Here is a 25,101-nt window from a genome sequence, read left to right as displayed (position 1 = left end):
TTATCGGCGGAGACGGTTGCAATTACAATGTATAATATAAAAGTAAACATGATTTATTGTTTACGTTAGGCTTCAATATTGGCTTAGATAAGTGAGCAGTAATTGTTATTCAGTTACACACCCTTCCTGCTCGCTTGTGCCTTCTGCAGTTCCCGAGTCTGGCATAATTATTGCATGTCCCAGTCAGCCCACCATCCAAGTGGGTGTTGAAATCTGAAAAATGCTTGGAAATCACAACAGTTATAATCACTGGATAGGTCTCAGGTGAATCAGACCAAGAACTGCAAGGTGCCAAAACATTTCAGCTTCCTCAGTGATCAACCAACCCCGTGCTTTTAAAGTAGCTTCGTAGATTGGGGTCACATCTATGCAGTGGTGGGATTCAAATAATTTAACAGTCGGTTCTCTGCCCTAATGACCAGCTGGGTAGGCAGGGCTCAGTGGTCATGTGACTGAGTGGGCATGGCCAACTCAACATCACTCAGGTCGAGGGGCGCTTCGCCTTAGCTGAGACAATATAATAAGGGTTAACCGGAGAGGCAGTTTCTATAAGGAGGGCAATAAAGATTAGGCTAGAAAGAACACCAGAATGTTTCCTTCCTGCCTTCCTTACAGGATTAGCCCTGTAAAGTGGGAAAAAACCAAAAGGAGATTTCTTCCAACAACCGGTTCTCTGAACTGCTTAGAAAGTTAACAACCGGTTCTCCCGAATAGGTGCAAACTGGCTGAATTGCAGTTCATCTGTTTTTGATGCAGTGAACTGCATCTATGGAAGGAAATCCTGAAGATACTGGTGACCACACATTATTAAGGGTGGGGTTTTTTTTTAAAGAAGGCATTGCAAAGAACCCTGTAGGGTCACTGCAAGTTGGAGAACCATGTAGTAAGATGTGAAATGCCTTTCAATCTAAGCCTAAAGTAATGTCTGGGAGGCAGTCATTACTATACACCTAGGTTGAAAGGCACTTCACAACTTACTACACTTAGCGTCACATTTATATTGATAGGGAATGAGCCACCAGTGACAGATTTATTTATTATTTAAATTTATATGCTGCCAATCTCACTATCCAAGTGATTCTGAATGGTTCTCAATCCGAATTCAGATTTTGTCTTTCTTTTTTTCTTTTCCTTCCTTTCTTTCATTCTTCCTTCCTTCCTTTCTTCTTCCTTCCTTCCATCCTTACTTATTTACTAACTTATCAACCAATTTAATTGATTTACTAAGTTTGCAGAATGCACCAAGCCACAAAGTAACCACATAGCCAAAGTTGGAGCAACTTGCAAATAAATTGTTCCACCTTCTAAATAACTAACATTCAAACTCATTGAATTTGGTGTGGGTGCAAATGTAAAGGCGAGGTCTGGGGAAGGATGCTTTGTAAACACTACCACCAAATACCAAGCTCTGGGATCAGTTATATAGCTGCCAGTCAATCAATTACACCAGTTAACCCCACTGCTGGTCTTCCTGACCCTCTAAAGCAATGCTGGGAGAGAAGGCAGGCATTCTGTCTAATTATTTCCACTCCACAGACATTTGAGGCATCTTTTATCGTCTCGTGGCTGTGAAATCTTTGCTGGAATACCTCCACCTTTCTACTTACTAAGGTAGCTCCAAATTGCAACTCCCAGGCTCATCCCAAGCCCAAATATGGAAAAGGAGGTACATGCAACCCAAAATCTAAAATAAAAATAAAAATACAGGTAGTCCTCGAATTACAACAGTTCACTGAGCGACAGTTCAAAGTTACGACCATTTTTCACACTTATGACCGTTGCAGCATCCCCACAGTCATGTGATCAAAATTCAGACACTTGGCCACTGACTCATATCTATGACGGTTGCAGTGTCCCAGGGATCACGTGGTCCTCTTTTGCGACCTTCTGGACAGCAAAGTCAATGGGGAAGCCAGATTCGCTTAAGAACCGTCTTGTTAACTTAACAACTGCAATTATTCACTTAACAACTGGGGCGAGAAAGATTGTAAAAGGGAGCAAAATTCACCGAACCGCTGTCTCGCTTAGCAACGTACATTTCGGGCCCAATTGGGGTTGTTTGAGAGGACTACCTGTATGTCTTATTATTGCATAGAACAGATGCCAGGCCACGAGAGTTGTCTATTTTTAAGATTTTAGCCCTACCAACTCCTGACAATTTCTCCTCCCACATCACTGGGTCTGCCAAACACAGCCTAAAGGATTTGTAGTTGAGCAAGATTTGCTAGATCGGAACTACCTGAAAAGGTGCGCTTAATGTTTCACGCCAGATTCTGATGCAACATCGGAATGTGGGAAAACATAAAGAGCTTCTTAGTTTTTTCCAAGATCTCTTTCAGCCCTGCCTCCTGAAGGCACCTGTATTTTCTCCTTTGTGACAAAACACAACAAGGTTGTGAATGTATGCGCATACGCAAGCACCTGCCTTCCAGCAGAATTCAAGGAATATGGAAATAATCAGAGGTGATTTTCACTTACCTTCCCTAAAGGTAAAGGTTCCCCTCACACATATGTGCTAGATGTTCCAGACTCTAGGGGGGGCGGTGCCCATCTCTGTTTCAAAGCCGAAGAGCCAAAGACGTCTATGTGGTCATGTGGCCGGCATGACTAAATGCCAAAGGCGCACGGAACACTGTTACCTTCCCACTAAAGGTGGTTCCTATTTTTTCCTACTTGCATTTTTTACCTGCTTTTGAACTGCTAGGTTGGCAGAAGCTGGGGACAAGTCACGGGAGCTCACTCCGTTACGCGGCGTCAGGGATTCACGCCGCTGAACCACTTCACAGTGTTTTACAGTCTTCTCTAAGCGATTTATAGAGTCAGCTTATTGCCCCCAACAATCTGGATCCTCATTTTACCCATCTCGGAAGGACAGAAGTCTGAGTCAACCTTGCACTGGTGGGAATCGAACCGCCAAACTGCTGGCAGCCGGCGGTCAGCAGAATTACCCTGCAATACTGCATTCTAACCACTGCGCCACCACGGCTCTTCTGCAGTGGGAATGCAGTGGGAATCTCTTTTTCTCTGTCGCCTCTGACCAGACCTGGAGCATTGATAATGGCTGGGATTTGGATACCATGCATGTTTAATAAATCATTATTATTATTCTCATAGCTCTCCTGCCATACTAAATTTGACCCTGTCTGTTCTGATCGTTGAAGCATTATCCTTCTGACAATAGACCTGCAAAGAGACAGACAGACTGAAAGAGCCCTGTACCTTAGACAGAATTCCTTTCTACGCTTCCAAAAGACTGCAGAGAAATCTCCTGGATAGGCAACAGAAGACCACAAAACTACTTGCACAAGCAGACTAACAAAGATGATGTGGCCTTCACTGGAACTGCGAGGGGAAGGAAGAAGGAAACAACCTATGCTCCTTCTAACCATATTCACTGCAGTCATAATGATCTACGCCGGCAACATGCTAAAAAGGCTGTTGACCTTCACTTCCTGAGGCTGACCTTTGTGCAACATTGCCCTTGCTGCTGAGTTACTGAAACATTTTCTCCTGGGTCCACAGAAATGACTCATAGATAGAAGGAGGCTGCGTCTACAGGTAGCCCTCTGCGTACGTTAGGATCAGAAATTCCATCGCTAACCAGAGTCGCCACCAAGGGAGATGCACCCAATTTGATGATCTTTTTTTGCTCAGTCGCCATAGTGAATAGGTCAGGTGAATCAGATAGTGCAGGGGTGTCAAACTCAGGACCCAGGGGCCAGATCCGGCCCGCGGGGTGCTTAGAGGTGGCCCACTGGGCCGCCCTGGAAAAAGTAAAGGACTGCCCGCAGTGCCTCTGCCAGTGAAAATGGACAGCGGGCAGCACTCCCAACTCTGTTTTCACTGGCAGAGGGTTGCAGGAGGCCATCGCAGCTGAAAACTGAGCTTTGGAGCACGTTTTCGCTGGCGGAGCGCTGACACAAGTGATGTCAAGCTGGCCACGCCCACCTCAGCCACACCCATCCAGGCCCCCTGAGGTCAAACGCAACCCTGACGCAGCTCTCAATGCAATCGAGTTTGTGGTAGTGAATTAAGTGAATTCCGCTTTCCCCATTGCCTTTGTTTGGAAGCTGTCTGGGAAACGGCACTCATATCACCCCAGGACTCTGCAACCAGGTTGCTATGTGTCTGAATTCTGATCACATGACCATGGGAACACCACAAAAGTTGGAGGTCTGAGGACCATTTGTAAATGACTTTTTTGCAGACACTAAACGAACGGTTGTTAACTCGAGAACTCCCTGCATCCCAAACACACCTAGCGATGTTTAGTTGCATCACTGAGACAAAATTCATACTTATTCAAGTTACTGAAGCTATTTTAGGGATTTCAGCTTGGAATGCAGGAATGAGCACCCCAGCAAAATCTTGTTTTAAGTTTTAGTAAAGCCTGATTTGTCCGATAGGCCAACAATTTATTTATTTTTTTTGCAAAAGGACTGTCTTCATAGTTTGAATCCATGGGTGTCTAAGCCTACAAGAAGGTCTTTATAGAGTTCCCAAAATTACCCAGAATGCCATTGAAGGGAATTATCTTTTTCAGTAATGTCAGAAAGGAACCTCGAGGATGAATTGTTTCTAATTTATTTCTTTGGGAGCAGAAAATAATGCCCCACAAGGATGGATTACCAATAATCTCTTTTTCTTAACACATGACATTTCTGATGGGTCAGTACCTGGATTTCAATGACTTTGTTTTTTGACGACTTGAAAATTTGAATTGATTTATAGCCAGGTTAACTGAAGTTTCCAGTTGCCACAGGGCCAAAGATACAAACACACAGTTTTGTATTCACACAACATGCGTCACCTAGCTGCTAATAAATCTATTTCAGAATACAATGATCTGGCCATTAACCAAATGGCCTGGGCTCACGCAACATACCAAACCACAAAATAATTAAGCAAGAACAAAAGGGAAAGAAGAAAACCAAGCATTTTATATGTACCGTATAAGCAGCCACAGTTGCTACATTTATAACTGATATCCATAAATGGCTGTGTGAAACCTTTACTAGTGATTTACTGGCATCCCCGTGGTACTATGACTTTTACACATTCAAAATCATGTGACTGGCCTGCAGAATTTTGAGTAAGGATCTCAAAACTTTTAGAACAGTCCACACTGTTTAAAAAGAAAAGGAAGATGTTTGTGGCACCTTAAACATTCCCCAAAGGTACATCACATTTTTTTTTTGTTTTATCCTCCCATGCTGCTTTTTAAGGCTTTGGAACTCATCTTCTTCTCCCACATATATAATGAAAGATCATTAGAAGCCCAAATGCTTCTGGAATATCTCTTTACTATGCAATTGTATATCCAACTTTTTCAGTTGCTAAAAATATATATTTCAAGATTCCCAACAAGCTTTGCCAAAGATGCTCAGCCATGCTACTCCAGACTAGAACAGGATTCTCGGGTGTCCTGATACAAGGGTACCCAAATTTCAAGAAAAAATAAATCACATACTGTACTGCATCTCCTCAAAAGCACACGGTATGGTATGTTTGCTCATGCACACAAGCTATAATTCACTTTCACAAAATATAGGGAACCCATAAACTAACCAAACAGCCTGGTCTCACACAAGATATGAAAGCACCAAAAGCCAACCGGGTTTTAAAAAACAGACCAGGCTAGCCAGTTGTGTGAATGCGCGCAAGCACGCGCGCGCGCGCGCACACACACACAAACACATACACGGGTTTTATTACTGATTAATGGAATAATCTGAAGCCAGCCATTCCGGCGCTGTCCAGACATTGAGGTCCATTAGCCCTTCAGCTGGTTGGTCCTGCAGGCTTGGAGATGGGCAGCGTGGCTCGATAACATCGCGACTGGAAAAGGACCGTCCACGGGGGTCCTTCAGCCGCGCCCGCCAACCCACCCGGGAGCGGAGACCTGCATTTGCACCCGCGCAACAAAGGCGCTACACCACACACAACCCAAAGGGCGACCAGCAGCGAATCGCCGATGCCCCCAGAGGGGAAAAAGGACGAGCGGCTAGATCGAAACCCGGGAGGGGGGGAGGGAAGAGGAAGAGAAGTGGCATCCCTCCGCCCTCCCAAACAACCGCCGCCGTTCTCAGGGACGCCACGCACTCCCTTCCACCAGCCCTCGCTCTCCCTCCTCTCTCTCTCTCTCTCTCTCTTTATGTTTCTCTCCCTCCCTTCTTCTCTGTCTCTCCCCCCCCTCTCTGTGTGTGTCTTTCCCTCCCTTCTTCTCTGTCTCTCCACCTCTGTCTCTCTGTGTGTGTCTTTCCCTCCCTCCTTCTCTCTCTCTCTTTCTGTTTCTCTCCCTCCCTTCTTCTCTGTCTCTCTCCCTTTCTCTGTCTCTCCCTCCCTCCTCCACTCTCTCTCTCTCTGTTTCTCTCCCTCCCTTCTTCTGTCTCTCTCCCTCTCTCCTCCTCCTCTCTCTCTTTCTGTTTCTCCCTTCTTCCTTCTCTCTCACCCCCTCTGTCTTTCCCTCTCTCCGTCTCTCTCTCTCTCTTTCTGTTTCTCCCCCTTCCTCCTTCTCTCTCCCCCCTCCCTGTCTCTCCCTCTCTCTCTCTGTCTCTCCCTCCTTCCTTCTCTCTCTCTCTTCTGTTTCTCCCCCTCCCTCTCCCTCTCTCTCTGTTTCTCTCCCTCGCTCCCAGCAGCTCCTTTGTCCCTCCATCCCTTCCTCCTTCCATCTGCCAGCTGACAAGTCACCACCAACCCCACTCGCGAAGCCTAAAAGCCCGGCGGACGCCGAGCGAGCCCTGCCGGCGATCGCCAAGGACTCCGGGGGAGGGGGGGGAGCCCTCCGATGCCCTCTTCCCGCTCGGATCTCACCCGCTCTGCCAGCTCCCCACAGCCGCAGCGGAGCCCACCTCCACCCCACCCCACCCACCTTTTGCTCCGCGTCCGGACCACCGCAGCCTCCACCACCTCCTCCTCCTCCTCCTCTTCCTCCTCTTCCCTGCCCGACGGGACCGCGCGGCAGCTCCCCGCCATTCCTTCCCTCCGCCAGCCCGGCATCCTCCCCCCCCCTCCCATCTCCCCTCCGCCTCCCGCTTTTCCCTGCAGCGCGGCTCCTTACTCGAACATAGCCCGGGGCGGGCAAATGCGGGGCGGGGGGCGGGCGGACGCCCCCCCTCCCCCGCCCGGCCGGGATGGAGAGGCGAGCGAGGGTCCCGGCCGGCGGCCCCCGTTGTGCCGCGCGGAGGAAGAGGCAGGCCGTTCTCTGCCTGCCTCCTTGCCCGCCTGCCTCCTTCGACGGCGGCCGCCCCTTTTTGTCGCACGCACCCCCTCGCTCGGCGGCTTCCCCGCACGGAGCCCGGCGAAAGGGAGGGGCTTCAGAGCAGGCAGCCAGGCGGGAGGAGCTCCGCGGGTGCGTGGAGACCTTTCCGCTCGCGTGTAAAGCAAGGGGAGGGGGAGAACACGAGGAGTGGGGGATGGGGGAAGAGGAGGATCCCCAAGGAAGGGAGGCCCGGTGGGTAGTGAAGCCCCGATTCGGCTTCGCCCGCTTCTTTTCCCGGAGAAGGGGCAGAACAGAAGCTCCCGGGCAAATTCCTGGGTGAAACGGGGACCCTGCTGAGCCCTACGAGCTGCCCCCGGCCACCTCAGGCGGTTGACCTTGGCCAGGGGTCAGCAACCTGCGTCTCTGGAGCCGCATGTGGCTCTTTCATCCCTCTGCTGCGGCTCCCTGTCACTCAAAATAGGTGTCACAAATGCCAATGGGCAACATCCACCAGCATGTGATTTATTGATCTTTTTGACCCCCAGTAGGGCAACCATGGATAAATCCAAGAAAAGTTTCAGAATGTTTTAATTCAACTACATATGCTAGTTTTGTGGCCGCTCAGGAAATAGTAGGGTTTTGTGGCTCCCGGTGTTTTCTTTTCTGTGGGAAACTGGTCCAAACGGCTCTTTGAGCATTTAAGGTTGCCGGCTCCTGACCTTGGCGAATCAGGATGCCTCGCCTGTCTAGGCACTTACCCTGCTCTCCTGTTTCTTGCACCCACCCACAGGTGCACGTGTGTAGTTGAGGATGGGTGAGGAGGAGGCGCTTCCCATCAGCGCCCCAATATTCGGACGCGGCTTCTGCTGTTCCCAGCTCCTTTTGAGGATGGGGGGGGGGGGACCCTGGTGAAATCCAGAGTTGGGGAAAGAGACAGATCGTCTGTTTTGGGGTGCTTTAGAGGTGTTGTATACACTGGATTGAATGCCAGGCTTACATGTTATGTATGTTTCAGCTTGGTGAGCCATGCATCAAGACTCATTCAGCACCCTTTGGATTTCAGGGGTTTGGTTCTAAAATGATATCCTGGATCCAAACCACTGCTGCCATCTTGGAAAAATAAAACTTTATTGTAGTTTGATGGCTAACCGCCCCTTTTCAAAAGCAAAATCTCCTCTGGATGGGACACATCCCCAATTCCCCAAAAAAGATGAACAAAATTCCCCTCACCAGATGATGGTGGACTGGGGAATTACTTAGTTTCCTACGCCTTCTAACTGTGGTTGCCAATATATTGACTGTGCTTATCAATAACTCTAGTTATTCATAAGCAGTCAATGCTTACCAATAACTTGATATGCTTGCTGTAGGCCAGCTTTTATGCCCAGCGGATTTCTGAGATACTGAGAGGGTCCCATCGTTACTGATATCTAATGTTCTCTCTTAGCCTTGTGCTTTGTAAAGCTTTTCATACTATTTATATATTGTTTTTAAGACTTGTATATTGCTCAGAGGCCCTTGTTTGTGAGAGGCAGTCATATCAATTTGACAAACAATAAATCCTTTTTTTTTTCATTTACTTCACTTTCATTTCTATCCTGATCCTTCCTTGTGCCAATTAGTGTACATTCAAAGTGATAATAAAGTTATTATTCTATTCTATTTATTTATTTATACAACTCACTTAATGGTGGCTTCACTTAGTCACAGAAGTTCCCAATTGTCATAAATCAAGGACTTCCTAACTGTATGCCAATTCAAAGCACTTTGTAAATACATATGTAAGGATGATCTTAGGCATTTGATCAGCTGCTCTACATCAAACTTTTGAATCCAGTTTACTCTTTTTCTACCTATGGATGTTAAAATGAAATGGATCACTCTGCACTGTATTTCCTTAAAATATTGCTTTAATGACTGCTGGTGTTCACATCTTATTCAGAATTGCGATTGATTATATTTCATTAAGACTATGTTGACTCTTAGCAACCCCATGGATATTCTCTGTGACAATCTGATTTACGACAATTCAGAACTACTTTCCTGAATTCAGAAGGATGGAAGGAAGATTTCCAATAATTCCTGTCAGATTTCAGAAGAAAATTCAATGGAGAAACTAGAAGGAACTCGGAGATTGCTCCCACTCCATTTTTTTGCCCACCCACCTTCATTCTGTTTCTGTTTAGATAAGGAAATGTGACTGAAACGAAGACCAGAGCGGATCGGGCTGTCTAGTGGTTAAACAGATTATCAAAGTAACTAATTTTGGAGATCTTGTGCAGCAAATAAAACCATAAATAAACCAAATGGATAGAGCTCAAGCAAGCACTAAATTGCCCAAAACGGAACAGCATCTTTATTGTGGTCAATGACTAAGACATATAAGTTAAACAGACAAACGTCTTTTCTGATTCAACAAGTTGTATGAAATCAGCCCTTTAAAGCATAATGATACCCCCGTTTCAAAAAAGTAACCCATCGTCTTGCAAAGGATCGCATTCGAGAATTTTAAGTAGCTGATTCAGAATCAGAAATGCAAAATTAGCTCAAGTATTGGCAAAAATCCAGTTTGGAGGATTGTCATTCCCATTACTCTTAAACCAAGATGGACGTGCTGCACAGGGTTGTTGAACTGACAAAAAGTGAATAGGGGAATCTGAAAGGATAGGAGGGGATTTTAATCCTTTTGGGGGAGGGGGTCAATTTTTAATGTTACCAAAATCATCAATTTTCTCGACGTACAAAAATAATAATTCTTCTAAGGTATTTTAAAAAGATTCATCCACCCAGGCAAATGTAGCTTATAAAAAAATCTGGATATGAATCTTGATAAGATTATTTCGTGGAATCGAATGAAGAGTTTATTTTGTTTGGGGTCTGACAGGCTCATGTGCTTTTAAAGAGTTCATTCAAGCAGGTACAAAAAGGTGTCCTTGAATACTGTGGTTCCTCTTGAATCTCCACAATGCAAATGCGATCTTGGTACTTGCGTTTGGCAAGAATTTAGCAAAACATTCTGATTTTACAAATTGGGTGGAACAGAGATTTAAAAACGTGAGTGAAAAAGCGAAGTGGACAATTTCATCTACCCCTAATTGAGGACAACAGCAGAGTCAAAGACAGCCCAATCTGCTTTCAGAGAAAAGCATTTGACCCAATTCATACTCCACCCAGAAAGTATGATCTCTCCAATACCTGTAATTACTGGTTCAATTTCATAATCATTTAACTGTCAACATGAATGGTATGCTATGGAAGCTCTGTATCGATGTTCGTAGTGATTGCATTACTGAAGGTAATGTTTCATTATTTTTCTGTGCAAATATTTTTTTAAAAAAAAACATGGGAGCCCGCCATGCATACAAAAAAAGATGGGCAGGAAATTAAAATAAAGACTTTATCTTTAAATTATGTCTTTCCTTTAAAAATAAAAAAGAGGTCTGTTAATGGGGAGGAAGAATAAGGGAGAAGGGTAACTTAACTCCCAGCTTTAAATGCAGCCATTATTTAATGCCAAGAGATGCTTACGGAAGTTAACATTCTGACTCTTGTGTCACCCAAAACTGTTTTAATGGCAGATGTCTTCCAAAGCTATTATGCCAACTGACAGACATAATACGCAATAAAGAACTTCTAGTTTAAACAGAGAAACTACTTTTGACCTAGTGACACTTCCTGCCCACGTACTGCAATTTTTAACTGCAGCCAAACCATTCAGACTTGGGGGAGGGGGGGTGGGGAGGGGGAAAGAGTTGAACCAGTAAAGCAAAAGGCAAGCATGTTCTGCTTCCGTTTGGCTTGGCGCGCGTGCTTCTTCCAGGCCCCCAAGAATGTGAAGTAGGAATCTTTGTTTGCTTTGCAAGACAATAAAACTGAAAGCAAACAAGGGTCGAGATTTATCAACTGCACTCACACTGTACAGCCATGTCAGTCTGGCATTCTTCTAGCAAGAGCCAAGAACACATGGTGTGTGTGTGTGTGTGTGTGTGTGTGTGTGTGTGAGAGAGAGAGAGAGAGAGAGAGAGAGAGAGAGAGAGAGAGAGAGAGAGAGAGAGAGAGAGAGAGAGAGAGAGAGAGAGAGAGACTAAGCCAATTGCTGAAGGAGAAATACTTGCTTCTTTTTACCCACCCACCCCCGCCACTTCTATTATTAAAATTACCCCTTGTTGCTATTTGTGTCAAACGAAACAAAAATTGATAGGTACCTGCCATCGCTTCCTCTATAAGACAAGATAGCAAAAAAAAAAAAAAATAGAAAAATATAGCAAGGCTCTAACAGTAATCAGCTCAATTACAAGCAAGCAAACCACATGATTGTCTGTATGTAGCGTGAACAAAGGTAGACAAACTTTTGTTAAAGCTACAAAGAAGTTAACAGCTTGTGGCTTTGCACATGCAAAGTCATTCATTCCCTTAGCATGATGTGTGAAACTATCGGATTATAATAGGATCGGTCGCAGCACTGCAGAGTTTGGGAATACAACAGCTCGTGCTTGCTGTGCTACTATAGGCCAGCTTTTCTGCATGATGATCCCTTGGAAAAATGAGGACACTTCTATAGGATAATCCTATTGCTTCTAATAAAGGTTCTTGTTGCTTTTAACACTTAATTAAAGTAATACATGTTCTTTAGTGGGCTAGGCATGGTTGCAAAGAATGTGAACAATTCTGGGACAGCCACTCTCAAGATGTAGAAGGAATGGCATAATCTGGGGGGGAGGAGTCAAAAAAGGAGTCAGCCCCTAGAATCTCTACGTAGCCTCAAACGGACTAAGTCCAACTTCTCCTCCCCTTGAATTCTGTCAGCCCTTCTCTAGCACCAAAACAGTGTTGTTAGTTGAGTAGATTCCTGGCATAAGCAAATAGAAGGTTCACGTGTGATCTTGGTCTTTTTGCCCCTGACACAAAACCACCTTAGAGGTGAAGCTTTCCAAGAAACCTGGTTCTCCCACAGCAGCACCAACACTTGCAAAAATGTTATCACAAGTCTTTTATTTATCTGGACCATAAGAATAAATTTCAGGTATTGTATTTGCTAACAAATCATCAACGCTTTGATAATCAGGGTCATACAATGTATTATCATAATGTGGCTGGGTGGGGATTCTTGGGTCTAATCTGAGATGTCTTCAAGTCATGTTTAATAAAACCTAGCTTAGTATAAGGTAGTGCCCAATTTAGGGAAGCTGTGAAAACTTCAGGTGGGCGTTATGCAATCCTAGAAAAGGGTTTGACTGATTTTGATCTCATGTTTAACATGTGAACCCAGCACGCAATATGAACCCACACACTTTAAAGGCCAACCATTGCTTTCAACTATCAACCACAAGCTCCAACCCTTGTGACCAAATTTCAGATATGATGGAACTGTGGTGTAACAATAGCTGGCAGGTCTAGTCCCACCCACACTCCCCTTCCCTCCAAGGGAGCAACTGTTAATCCAATTCAAATCTTATTCCCCATTGGGCCTGAGAATAAAAACAATACAGGCAGATCAAGAACATATAGAAATGGAGGGGATGAGATAAAGACACACTCGTCTCCTATTTCCATTGATGAAGGAAAGAATGGCATTTCTGGGTAGCTTTTCTTCCTTTAAAAAATAAACAACCCACAGGATAAATGGAGCCTACCAGAAACATATAAAAAAATACAGCCCCTCCTTCCACTGCAAGGACTGAGACGACCAAACCGAGCTTTGGTCCTGCTGTTGCCATCTTTATTTGTAGAACTCGTGTTCCTGTTCGTCTTTCTTGATGACCGTTTTGTAGGCTTTTTCAAAGTCCTTGGCAAGGACAATGTAACGGTTCTCGCGTACTGCCAGCATCCCAGCCTAAAAGGAAGAATGAGAAGATAAAAGGAGGCTGGGAAGAAGGGAAAATGTTTCAAAACACCAACTACGAAGGGAGCGCTCACAATAAAAGAAAGAGAGGTGGAAAGACAATGCTCAAAGGCATGTTCTCGTTCTGATTTATAATTCACGCCATCTGGGCAAGACGTTCTGGGAACTGCAGCCCAACGTAATTGCCCAAGGAAGCAGTAGCCTCCCTTCAATGGGTGTCAACAGACTGTGGAGTATCTTAAAATGTGGATTCCTGCACTGAAAACTGAAGTAGGTTTGCACTCCCAAGCCTACTACAGCCGCTGCAAATATAGGCACACAGAGGTAACGTATAAATCCATTTATTCAGAGGGTCCCTAATTCCCAGTCCCCAACTGGTTAGAAACCAAAACTAATATTGCTGTTTGCTGAATTTCAACCAGCAATCTTTCCATTTTACTTCCATATATAATGCCTTGTTTCGCTTTCTTTTTTAATCCCACATAAATGGAAATGCCATCGATGGGGGGGATGTCTGCTAAAATCCACCACCACAAGAATAAATCACAGTGAGATGGGTAAGATTATCAGATGCAACACCGGCAAAGAAACTTAGTCCTCCTACAGAGTTTGCTGTAGAGGCAAGATCCAAACTCGTGACTCCCAGCTCCCAGCTTAAGTTCCTGGCTACCAGCCTACACACGTTCTCTCACAGAAGTTGACCCAAGAGGAGCATGAGTCACAGCCTAACATTTCATGCCTTTTTTTAAAAAAAATCCTCTGATTTCTCTCATTTCCCCAATCGTTAAGATTGCTAGACACGAATAAAGAGGAAGTGGGGCTGAAAACAGATGGCCATCTGCTCCTTTGGAGCAACGAACAAAAGCATACGAACCTCCTGGCAAATGGAGTTGATATCAGCTCCCGAGATCTTATCAGGTCGTGCTACATCTAGGAGGAGTGAAGGAAAGAGATAGAGAGAAAAGGCCCAACATGACCGTCCCACAATTTTAACTAGCTGAGCTTCTGCAATCGGGATATTCTCTTCTAAGTGGTCACCTTTCCATTTGACCCAGTGAAATGTTAGTGTTATGGCCCACCAGCAGCCAGCAGAGCTGGCAGCAGATTTGGACAGTGAGGAGGAACATGGGCCAGTCCTGGAGTCTGGGGAAGGCTCTGATGAGGGCTCTGTGTCAGAGGCAGAGACAGGACCAGGGCCATCTGACAGTTTTCAGCTGCCTTCGGAATCAGACCTCAGTGAGGCAGATGAACAGCTGGAGTAAGGCCACAGGTGGATGGTGAATGGCCCTTCCCAGAGAAAACAACAAAGGAGCAAAAGGGGAGTGGAGTTTTCAGGAGGCAGTTCACTTAATTAGTTCATGACTCTCCGAGGCTCCATGCCAAGTTTTGCAGATAGTGGCCTGGTAGCTGTCCAAGCCAGATAAGATTTGTGACTGTAAATCCTCCCTTTGAAAGACTTTGCTGGATGTGAATGAGCTGAATTCACAGTCAATTAATAAAAGGGTTTTTTGTTGGGACCAGGAGTTTGCTTCATGCTCTTGGGAAGCCTCGGTCAGAACAGTTACAGGAAAAGCCAACAGAAAGGAACCAGTTATTGAAATAAAAGTTAAGTAATCACTTCATTGGAAAAGGTTCAGGTTCTCCCAGTTCAAGCTTCAGAAGGATTAGAGTCTCCTTTCCCTCTGAAGGAATGGGCCAGACGAATTGGAAGGAATCCGGCAGTTACACAAAATGGAACTGGTTGATATCCCATTTCGTAACAAAGGGCGGATTAGGCAAGAACACAACAAAAGCCCAACCCGCTTGCTTTGTTTTTGACCCTAAACAGAAAACAGCTCTAACCAGTCAGGACAAACTATTATAGCATGAATACTCCCTCCCACAGTAGCTGCCTCTTAATTTGTTCCTGGAGGAGGGATCTGCTGGAGAAGAAACAGCTCTTGCAACCCCACAATTGGTGGCGTGAACAAAAGAATGGTCCCGGGAAAGCAGTTGAAATTTATATGTCTTAAGCAGTGACGGAAGCGTTGGGAGTTTTTGTTTACTAAATGTTTATCCTGCCCTTGATTCAGAAGCTCAAGGTACTTACACACAGCACTGTTCCTTTTTATTTTTCTCCCAATAATGACCCATTGCGTTACTGGACTAAGAATGAATGAAAGGCCCAAGTCACACTGCACATTTCTAGAGATAAGGGTAGACTAGAATTTGGGACTCTTTTCTCCAACACTTTAACCAGCATTCCAACGCTGGATTAAGGAGACTCAGGTGTAAGTCCTCACTTGAACTTCTAGGTCACTGGGCGACCTAGATACCCACTCTCAGCAAAGCCTACTTCACAGAGTTGTTTTTGGAAGGAAAAAAACAGAGAGAGGCGTCTATATACACAAGCTTGAATTAACAGAAAAAAGGGAGGATGCAATGAAATCATACAATTATAAAATGCTGGAACTTGAATACTTTGCCCCAATAAGATGTGCTAGAGACAAAACCTTCGTTTCCCCCAACCTGCTTCCCGAAATGGAAACTGTGATCTATCCCACAGGGGGAGTCCGGGGCAACTTTACGTAATTTCTTTATAATAATATTAGGTGGGAAAGAATTTCCCCAAAAAACCCACACCAAAATGCATCCCAAATGGTCTGCTCTATAGATCAGAGGGACTCAAACTTGGCAACTTTTAAGACTTGTGGACTTCAACTCCCAGAATTCCCCAGCCAGAGCTGAGGAATTCTGGGAGTTGAAGTCCACAAGTCTTAAAAGTTGCCAAGTTTGGAGACCCCTGCTGTAGATGAATGTAGCAATGTGCCTCCAAGAAGCCCCCGCCCCAAAATAAAAGTGTCACTTCTTTTGACCAAGTTCTTGTCAAGGATACAATCTTCCAGATCCACCTCCTCAGATAGATTCATCTTGCTGGTAATGGTAGAGAAGATTAAGCGTTTTTGGCGTCTATCTGGCAGAGGAAACTCGATTTTACGATCTAGACGCCCTGGTCGGAGCAAAGCAGGATCCAGGGTGTCTGCTCGGTTTGTAGCCATTATCACCTGTGGTCAAAACAACAAGAGAAGAAGAAACCACATCAATCCTGAACTTTAAAAGTGCCAACTCAGGCCAAGCTATATTCATGGCTTGTGTACTCTTAAACACAGCTGAATGAGACAAATTGTGAACTGAAGTTTAATAAGTAAAATGAGAAAATCTTTCTTTCTCCCCAGTCTGAAATCTTCCTCACTTTAGCAACTCCAAAAAGCTCGGGATTGTTATGGTTGGTTCCCTGACTAACAAGGATTCAGAAAACCATCAACTAACTGCCTGTAAGCTTCTTGCCTCGCTGGATCATAGGAATACTATTAGAAGAAAAATCAATCCACAAAGAATTGATTCTAAATGGGAAATAGTTCTGTTACTGGAATTATTTTATCCTCAGCCGAGACTTCCAAGATGAAATATGCCTGAGAAAATTATTATTTTAGGTATTTGCCCCCCCCCCCCCAAAAAAAACCCCTGACATAGATGGGCAAGGAAGCTGCATAACTTTTTTTTTGACATAGCAAGTTCCTTGGTAATTTATCAGCCATTATGAACAGTGGGCTAAATTTTTTATTAATTGCAATGTATTACTTTTGGGCATTTTTCTGGGATTTGGGATGAGTTTTCTCCTTCTCCCTTTCACACACATGCACATCATATCAAGCACTGTATTTGTGCAGTGCAAAATGAAGAAAAGTGAAGGAGATCATTGCCTCCCTAGATCACTCAAGTCGTCTTTAAGTCCCAACACACCTTGACATTAACATTCTGGTCAAAGCCATCCATCTGGTTGAGAAGCTCCAGCAGAATCCGCTGAACCTCCCTGTCCGCTGTGGAGAGACCGACAAAGCTATCAGAGGATGGGTTGGTAAAGAGAAATAGTCCATGCATTCCTCCATATTTCTAGTCTTCATTCCAGACTTTAAAGGATGTCATACCAGCTTGTGCCTTCTCTGAGAAGCAACTCAAGTCAAACAATTCCTAATTTTTATCCATGCTCCCAAGTTTCAACTCATTGTAAATATGGACAAAATGCTGCAGAGGAAACAGAATCTTGTGAAACATTCAAAAATAGATAAATGAAGTAAGACGTTTGCAATCTATCCTCTTAGGGATTCTCTCAATTTAGATATTTTTTTAATGTTGAAATTCTTCTCTTCCAAACCAATTCTACAGAATGGTAGAATTTGATCAATGAGTTTACTATTTCCCATAATTAAGAGCTGCCAGGACTTCTAACCTCCCCTTTCTTAAATCCTCACCTATAACTTCCCAAACCTAAGTAAAATCTCACATCATTGAACAAATCTGCACAAAGGTGGTAACACAAACCCACCTAGAGAGAAATTCTCTTCTGGATTTCATGGGCCAATCCAACACAGAAGACATTGTGGTCAACAGATAAAGAACTTTGCAAACCCAGGGTTCCAACACACTGTGACAAGGCAGGGAAAGAGCAATGCCCACATACTGTAACCAGGACCATGCGATTCTCAGCAGCCAAAAAATAGACAGGTAACTAGAGATTTATACCGCTAAAGAAGTAATGTCAAACCCATTTAGTCCCTAATACAAATCAGGGAGAGAGAGGGAAAAGAATTGCTGCACACAAAAGTGCTGGGCATGAATAAGGAAGAAAGGAAAGTAGAGTTTGTTCAGATTTAGTTACCAAATTACTCAAGTTTCGGGATTCACAACACATCAAATCATCAGCATCAAAAAGCTAGGTTTTCACAACATCCCTCCACAACAAAAGCAAGTAATGTTAAACAGGAGCATGACGGCTCATCAAACTCAACCAGTTATATAAATTCAGCCATGCAGCCTTTAACTAACGTGATTAAGTGTATTGTGTAAACACAGCAATGTTTTCCCTTCTTTTATTTTGGCTTAGCTTCAGTATTGCTTTTTAAGATAAAAGCCTTTGTGGACTGGCTTACATAATGCAGACAGATAAAATAATCACAAGTTCTAGTTAATGTCAGCAGAAGCATAATTCAGCTGTTGAATCAGTGGGGACACCACTAGGGCACAGTGAGCAAAAAGGTAGGTTAATTTCCATGGAACACTATTCCCACCTCTCCAGAACCCTCCCATCTCTCCAGAACCCTCCCACATGGACACCTCTGTAACTGCCTGAAAATATCCAGGCAGCACGGCATTCCCATTCTTTAAACATCCTCCAGCTTCTACCAAATAATCCAAACTGCCTTTCAAAATCCAGCTGTTTCTGCTTGCCAACTCACCTCCAGTCTGGGCATCAAAACGCTTGGTGGCAATGGCATCAATTTCATCAATGAAGATGATGGCTGGTGCGTTCTCTTTGGCCAGACGGAAAACATCCCGGACCATGCGTGGCCCCTCACCCAGGTACTTCTGCACGAATTCAGACCCCACTACCCTAATGAAAGCAGCTGGACGGAAAGACATCATGACTCTGAGTTATTGTTCACAGCAGGCTGAATTATGCATAGGATTGTGCAGGAGTCTGGGTATATTTATGAAGCAATATTGCAGGGGTGTCCAAACTTGGGAACTTTAAGACTTGTGGACTTCAACTCCCAGAATTCTGGGAGTTGAAGTCCACAAGTCTTAAAGTTCCCAAGTTTGGACACCCCTGCAATATACATTTGAGGTCAAGCTTGTAGGTGGTTTCCAGAGTAACCCAATGTGTACTTCCATCAGTTGATCTGTGTGTCATTATGAAGAAGACTAAAAGGGTTCTGTGAAGTAGCCTATTCTTCTCTACAGAGGAAGATAATAGACATTCTAAGATGCCTCCAAGTCCAATATCCAGTTGCCCTTGTTGGTTGACAACTATTTTCCCATCCATGTTGACTTCTTAAAAGTACAACACTTAAACCTTGCCCATTTTCAGCTTCAGGCGCTAACAAGTGCCAAAAATGTTGGCAATAAAACATTAAAATATCTCAGATAGAGGAGGGGAAAAATACCCAGCAGTGGAGGATTCTATACACGACACATGGTAATATAACCAAAGCCATACTTACCTGTGGTGTGATGGGCCACAGCTTTGGCCAGCATAGTCTTTCCACAGCCAGGGGGCCCATACATTAACACACCCCGTGGAGGATCTATGCCAATCTATAAAAGAGCCACATAAGGAAGCAACAAGCAATGAAAGAATTAATTTTTGAGGCCCTCATGGTTTACTTTTTCTCAGATTTAATACAGATGCCCTCAGTCTCGAATAGCTGAAGTATGGACATCAATACTTCAATATTATATCGCTCTCTCTGTCGATGCCAAGATTAAACCTCTGAATCCAGTCAATTATTAATCCTAGTGTGCAGTTTTGCCTGGCAACAAATAGCCAAAACTACAATGGTAGTTATGCATTAAGCGAACCGTAACTTAGCATTACATGCCTAGCGTATTTAAGCATTGTTTTCACTGTTGGTGCATCCAGTGAGCTTTCTGGTTTTATTGCATTTGCTCTGAATAATGACTGTGCTTGTATCCTACTCAGCCTTTTAACTCATAATGGCTAGGTACACTCACTGTACAAAGCCAACAGAACTTCACGGCCTAGGACAATGGGCAAAACTTAGCTAGCTACTGGCAGCTACTATATCATCAAGACTGCATGCTTTTTTTGACATAATTTCTTTCTGTCACATAACCGCTAATACCTCAGCTTAAAAAGCACTTAACTTGACACTTGAAAATGTTATGTTCTAAGAGATAGGTAAGGAGTGAAATATACTTGTCCATCTCTTCATAAGCTGAGCAAACCAGTTTAGGAGAAGTCATTATGGTTGAGCTGAGTGGGAGGAGAGCAAATGCCTTATATGAGTTTTTTGAAGAAGTTTTAAAAAACAGAAATGAGATATAGCTCTAATAAAAGGACTATTTATATCCACTTCGGTTTGCAGACTTTCAGCCCTGAAATTTAGAATACCTGTTTGTAAAGTTCAAAGTGAGTGAGGGGCAGCTCCACAGCCTCTCGGACTTCCTGCTTCTGAATATCCATCCCACCAATGTCAGCATACATCACATCTGGTTTCTGATCTATTTGGAACAAATAGGCACTGATAAGCTTTCATCCCCCCCCAAAAATACCCATTTTTGTAAGCAACCCCGGATTCTATGTTTTATTTGCTCTCAATTCAAGAAATGACACAATGGTAGTCCTCAACTTTCAACCATTCGCTTAGCGACGTTTCAAAGTTAAAACAGACCTCGCCAGGGATACTTATGACCCAATTCCAAAGTTCCAGTAGCCATCTCTCCCACAGTCACATGACCGCACTTCATGTGCTCAGCAACTACATGAGCAGAGGCAGCAAAGAGTTTATTAGCCCATTCAGTCTCATATCTATCTGGAATTTTTGCAGATAAAATGACAACTTGCCAAACAAACACATACACTCCATGCAGGCGCAGAGAAGAGTTTACTTCTCTGGTTAAGAAAGATAGATGAACGTCACCTGAAGTCAGCATCATAATACTGCTATCAGCCTCGGGAGGCAACACATCCACCAACGCATTACTGTGTTTGTGCAGGGCCACAGAAGCATTGGGCTTCAGCAGTTCACGGTCAATGGTGCTCAAGATTCGGACGTAGTAGTTAGAGCCTGCATGGGAAACATTCGCAAGATTAGACCGGATCCTAATTCTACTTCCAAGGAATGGGGAGTATTGAAGGTAGCTTAGTTAAGCCTAGCGCTGATACAGGGCTATGTGTCCCCCACTCTCTCTCTCTGAGCAGCAGGGACCATCAAGTCTAGCTGCAACTTCATGTCTTAGAATGATGCTTTGAGGCATCTGGGGGTATTGAAATGGCAGCCCTTAGACCAGCGGTGCCAAACATGCAGCCCGTAGGCCAGATTGGGAAACGGTGAGGGACAGGCCCATGCCACCCCAGCCCCAGCCCTCCCCAGCCACTCCCACCCCAACCCAAGGGCAAACAAAATCCTGATACACCCCACGATGGGATCGAGTGTGACACTACTGCCTGAGACCATCTAACAGAAATCAAAATGGGCCTGTGAGTTACCAGGGAGGCAATTCAAGAAAAGATCTGCCATAAAGTTCCTTCCCTCAACTTTCTACAAAACAAGAGCCAGCAAAAAGAACGAGCGCTACACCTGTGGTAGAACCAACAATGGCTGTGTTCTGATCCACCGCCTCCAGGAACTGGCCAATGACCAGCGGGATGCTCTGGATACGTTTCACCTCCTCCTGAGCATGCAGAAATTCTTTCTTAAGATTTTTCTGCTCATCCTTGATATATTCTTCCTGGACCTCCAGGAATTCCAGCTCTTGCTGGAGTTTCTACAAAGAGACAAAGAAAAGCACGGCTTTTGTTGCACCTGCAAAATCCCCACTTCTAAAATGAAGCAAGGACAAGAGCTAAGCAACCACATCATGACTTCCTGCTGAGTATGTGTACCAAGTAGTATATACTGCCCCTACTGAGCAGTATGGGAATCTCGAAGACCAGAAAAATATGGGAAATGTTTGAAACATTATGAAATGGCCTAATTGCATTCATTATTTTTGAAACAGCGGTTATGTTTATTTTTAAAATTCAGGGCCATTCACAACTAAGAGTGGAGCTTTATGTTTGTAATCTAAAAAAACAACATGAGTCAAAACAAAAATGTTGGAAGAGAGCAGGAAAAACAAATGAAAATACTAGTTGAAGCGTAGGCCAGGCCCACCCCAGCTCTGCAAAAGGGGAAAAACATTGTGATACGTGACGGCAATGTGACGGCACGAGTTTTGACACCTGTGTTGTAGACTGACAAATACAAAATGCAAATTAGAAACAATAACACTCTTCAGCACGGCTAAACCACAGTGGTATGTGACTGAAGATCAGCTCACTTTATATCGGCTATATAGATCCTCGACATCCTCAGCTTCAGGAGCTAGGAAGGAGAGGCCAGTCTGAGGTCTGGAAATAGAGAGAGCAGGAAGCTCATCCTATAAAATAAAACAGAAATTAGATATAAATAACTTGGCTATAGAATATCCCTGTTTTCTACACTTCATATAGTATGAATGATTAAAGACCTGGATTTGTACGAACATTCTGAAAGAAAGAAAAAGTAAAAGGAAACCAAAATAGAAGCAAAAAATAAGTTTAACATATACAATTGAATACATTTGATCTTTATCTGATTTACTGAGGCGCGTTGTATGCACCTAAATGGATTATGTAGTTCATTTAAATTGCTTAAAGCTGCTAAGGTTAACACATCAGAATCAATATGTACCACACAGTTTACTAAGCTTGTGCAACTTTTTTATTTAGGATAGGGATAGCCAAAACAAAGGTTCGACCATCTGTTTTGAGTAACACTTTAACATAAAATGTCAGCCTCTGTTAAACCACAAGGAGTTGTGGCTTTGCTACGTATCAGTTTTGAGGAAAATAATAACAGTTGTTGCCAAAAAAAAAAAAGGTAAACATTTCAAGATTGGTTACATGCCAATTCATTTGTGTGAAATGTTGAAGTAAGGCTTAATCAGTAAAACGAATACAGTCCTAAGGCTTATGTAGTTTCTGGCTAATGTAAGGATAAAAACAAAGGATGCCAGTATTTCTATAAAGCATGACCTGCATATAAACAAAGCATGCCACATATAAAGTATGCCATGTATTTCTAACATTTAATCAGCTGACATTTACTGCTTATCTTGAAGGACACATACGTTAGAAATAAGTGGCATACTTTATTTCTCTCCTTGCATTAGCCACAAATTCCAAAGCCTCAGGCTTATCTTCATTTTACTGATTAAACCTTATTTCAATATTTTCCAGAAATGCATAGATATGTAACCTTTTACTAACTTCAACCTTTTGTCAAACATTAAGATACACGCCAGAAAAATACCAGCAACACCAACGAACTAGATGTACCCGAAGCAATGTCCTTGGAATTCCTTTAAACCCTGAAGCCTAATTAGACAAAAGCTCCAACAGATAATTTAGCACTCTTCACTTAAATTTGCTCTTACCCCTACGTGTAGTACAACCCTTATTTATCACCCAATAGATGGCTTTCTGAAGTCTCAATATGATATGGGTGGAAGCATCAGTGAAAAAGAGACTAATTTTGCAGAAGATGGTGAAAAACGAGAATAAAGTAGTTGGTGCAGGTTTGGAAACCAGTAGACTCTAGTTCTAATCCTTCCTTAGGAACAAAAGCTAGTTAGTGGGGATTTGGTCCAGTCTCTCTCTCTCAGTAAAGCCCAACTCAGTATTATTGTGGCAAAAATAGAAGACAGGAATACGGATAATCCTTGACTTACAATCACAATGTTTCTAAGTGAGAAATTGGTTAAGTGAGTTTCCCCCCATTTCTTGCCACATTTTGTTAAGTGAATCTGCCCACCCCCCATTGGTTTTACTTGCCAGGAGGTCCAAAGGGGGATCGCATGTCCCCCGGAACCATGTAGTGATCATAAATATGAAGCCCATTGCCAAGCATCTGAATGTAAATCACATGGCCACAGGGATGCTACAACTGTCATAAGTGTGAAAAACGGTCATAAGTCCCTTTTTTCAGTGCCAGTGCCACTAAGTGACCTGTTGTAAGTCGAGGGCTACATGTCTTAGGTATTTTCGCCGTCTTGAGTCATATGGAAAAAAAGGTAGAATTAGTTTAGTTTACTTTATTGCCATTGCACCTAGTAAAATGAAATTAAATGCCATCTTCTATGTACATTGTAACTATAAGAATAAAACACAAACACACATCATTTGTATTCTACACACGAATGAATTGAAAACCCCTGATGTTGCATTAATATTGCACTATATAGTAGAATTCAATGCAGTTACTCCTCTGGGATAGAAACTGTTTTTCAGCCTATTCGTTTTTATTATCCTGTACCGCCTGCCAGATGGTAATATATAATATTACTAATGTTATAATACTATAATACATGGTAATAGTTTCCCAGTTGCAATGGATGGCTGTGAAAGTTAAACCATAAGAAAGGCCGAGCGCCAAAGAATTGAGGCCTTTGAACTCTGGTGCTGGAGAAGACTTCCTGTCTTCTATTTTCACCACAATAATACTGAGTTGGGCTTTACTGAGAGAGACTGCAAGGGGATCCAACCGGTCAGTCCTAGTGGAGATCAACCCTGACTGCTCTTTAGAAGGCCAGCTCCTGAAGAGGAAACTCCAATACTTTGGCCACCTAAGGAGAAGGAAGGACTCCCTGGAGAAGAGCCTCACGCTGGGAAAGAACTGAGGGCAAAAGAAGAAGGGGACAGTAGAGAAGGAGGTGGCTGGATGGAGCCACTAAAGCAGTCGGCATGAACTTAAATGGACTCCAGAGGATGGTAGAGGACAGGAAGGCCTGCAGGAACGTTGTCCATGGGATCGCGACGACTTCGCAACTAACAGCAACTAGTTCAAACAAAGGCTGCCCGGGGTGAGATGGATCTTTAAGAATGCTTTGAACTTTCTTCAGGCAGTGGGAGCTCGAGAGCTCTTCCAAGGAGGGGAGAGGGCAACCCATAAGACAGTAACGCCATCTCCTTTTATATGGACACCCCTCAAGGCGTACAGAAGAGAACCACTGCAGTCAATCAAAGCACACATTAATCAGCTCGCAGCTCCATAAATCAAAAGACGCCTCAAAACAAGGACGGGGAGGAGGGAACCTGGCGGCAGCCGCGGCCTGTTCTCTCCCCCACCACCACCACCCCGCTTTCCAGGCCTACCAACAAGCGGTGACTCGGCATCTCCGCCTCCCTCGCCTTCGTCCTTCGGGCTCCCGGCGCTCCTCCGCCTCCTTCCCAAGCCTGGGAAGCGTGAAGGAGAGGCCGAGCCGCCGCTCTCCCCGCGCCTTCGCCTCTCCTTCTCTTCCTCCCTCACAGCTCGCGCTCCCTCCCTTCCCCCGTACCTGAGTTTTCTCCACCGAGATGCCGATCTCCTCCATTTTTTAATCCCCCCCAAAACGGAAACCAGTGCTGGATGACGTCGCTTCCGGTCGCGCTCCCCCCCTCTCTATCTCCCCCCCTGCCAGGGACGGAGAGAGGCTC

The 25,101-nt window shown here is 44.1% G+C and overlaps 2 protein-coding genes across 6 annotated transcripts in view; both read right to left on the bottom strand.

Moving 5' to 3' along the window:
- The window catches only part of GRAMD1A (GRAM domain containing 1A), a 51,910-nt gene extending 44,653 nt beyond the window's left edge, over positions 1-7,257 (bottom strand). For 2 of the 4 annotated variants that reach the window (XM_081962834.1, XM_081962835.1), the window contains exon 1: positions 7,061-7,257. In XM_081962834.1, coding sequence (XP_081818960.1) covers positions 7,061-7,068 — 8 coding nt within the window. In that variant the 5' untranslated portion in view covers positions 7,069-7,257. The remainder of the gene's footprint in view (positions 1-7,060) is intronic. The other 2 variants (XM_081962837.1, XM_081962836.1) reach the window with 2 other exon arrangements.
- Positions 7,258-12,804: 5,547 nt separating this feature from the next.
- Positions 12,805-25,062, bottom strand: PSMC4 (proteasome 26S subunit, ATPase 4). 2 transcript variants are annotated; one of them, XM_081962302.1, is made up of 11 exons: positions 24,963-25,062; positions 21,927-22,025; positions 21,185-21,371; positions 20,525-20,671; positions 19,996-20,105; positions 19,085-19,178; positions 18,320-18,487; positions 16,827-16,903; positions 15,919-16,087; positions 13,918-13,973; positions 12,805-13,034 (listed from the first exon to the last, which is right to left on the bottom strand). In XM_081962302.1, the coding sequence occupies exons 1-11, from the start codon at positions 24,996-24,998 to the stop codon at positions 12,921-12,923; spliced, it is 1,257 nt and encodes a 418-aa protein (XP_081818428.1). In that variant the 5' UTR covers positions 24,999-25,062; the 3' UTR covers positions 12,805-12,920. The 2 variants fall into 2 exon arrangements, with proteins under 2 accessions (XP_081818428.1, XP_081818429.1); XM_081962303.1 differs by lacking the exon at positions 24,963-25,062 and adding an exon at positions 24,781-24,942.
- Between the last annotated feature and the right edge of the window lie 39 nt (positions 25,063-25,101).

The sequence above is a fragment of the Natrix helvetica genome (assembly GCF_964273705.1).
Source record: "Natrix helvetica genome assembly, chromosome: 9".
NCBI lineage: Eukaryota > Metazoa > Chordata > Lepidosauria > Squamata > Natricidae > Natrix > Natrix helvetica.
The sequence above is the reverse complement of the archived record's forward strand: the minus strand, read 5'-3'. Positions and strand labels throughout refer to the sequence as shown.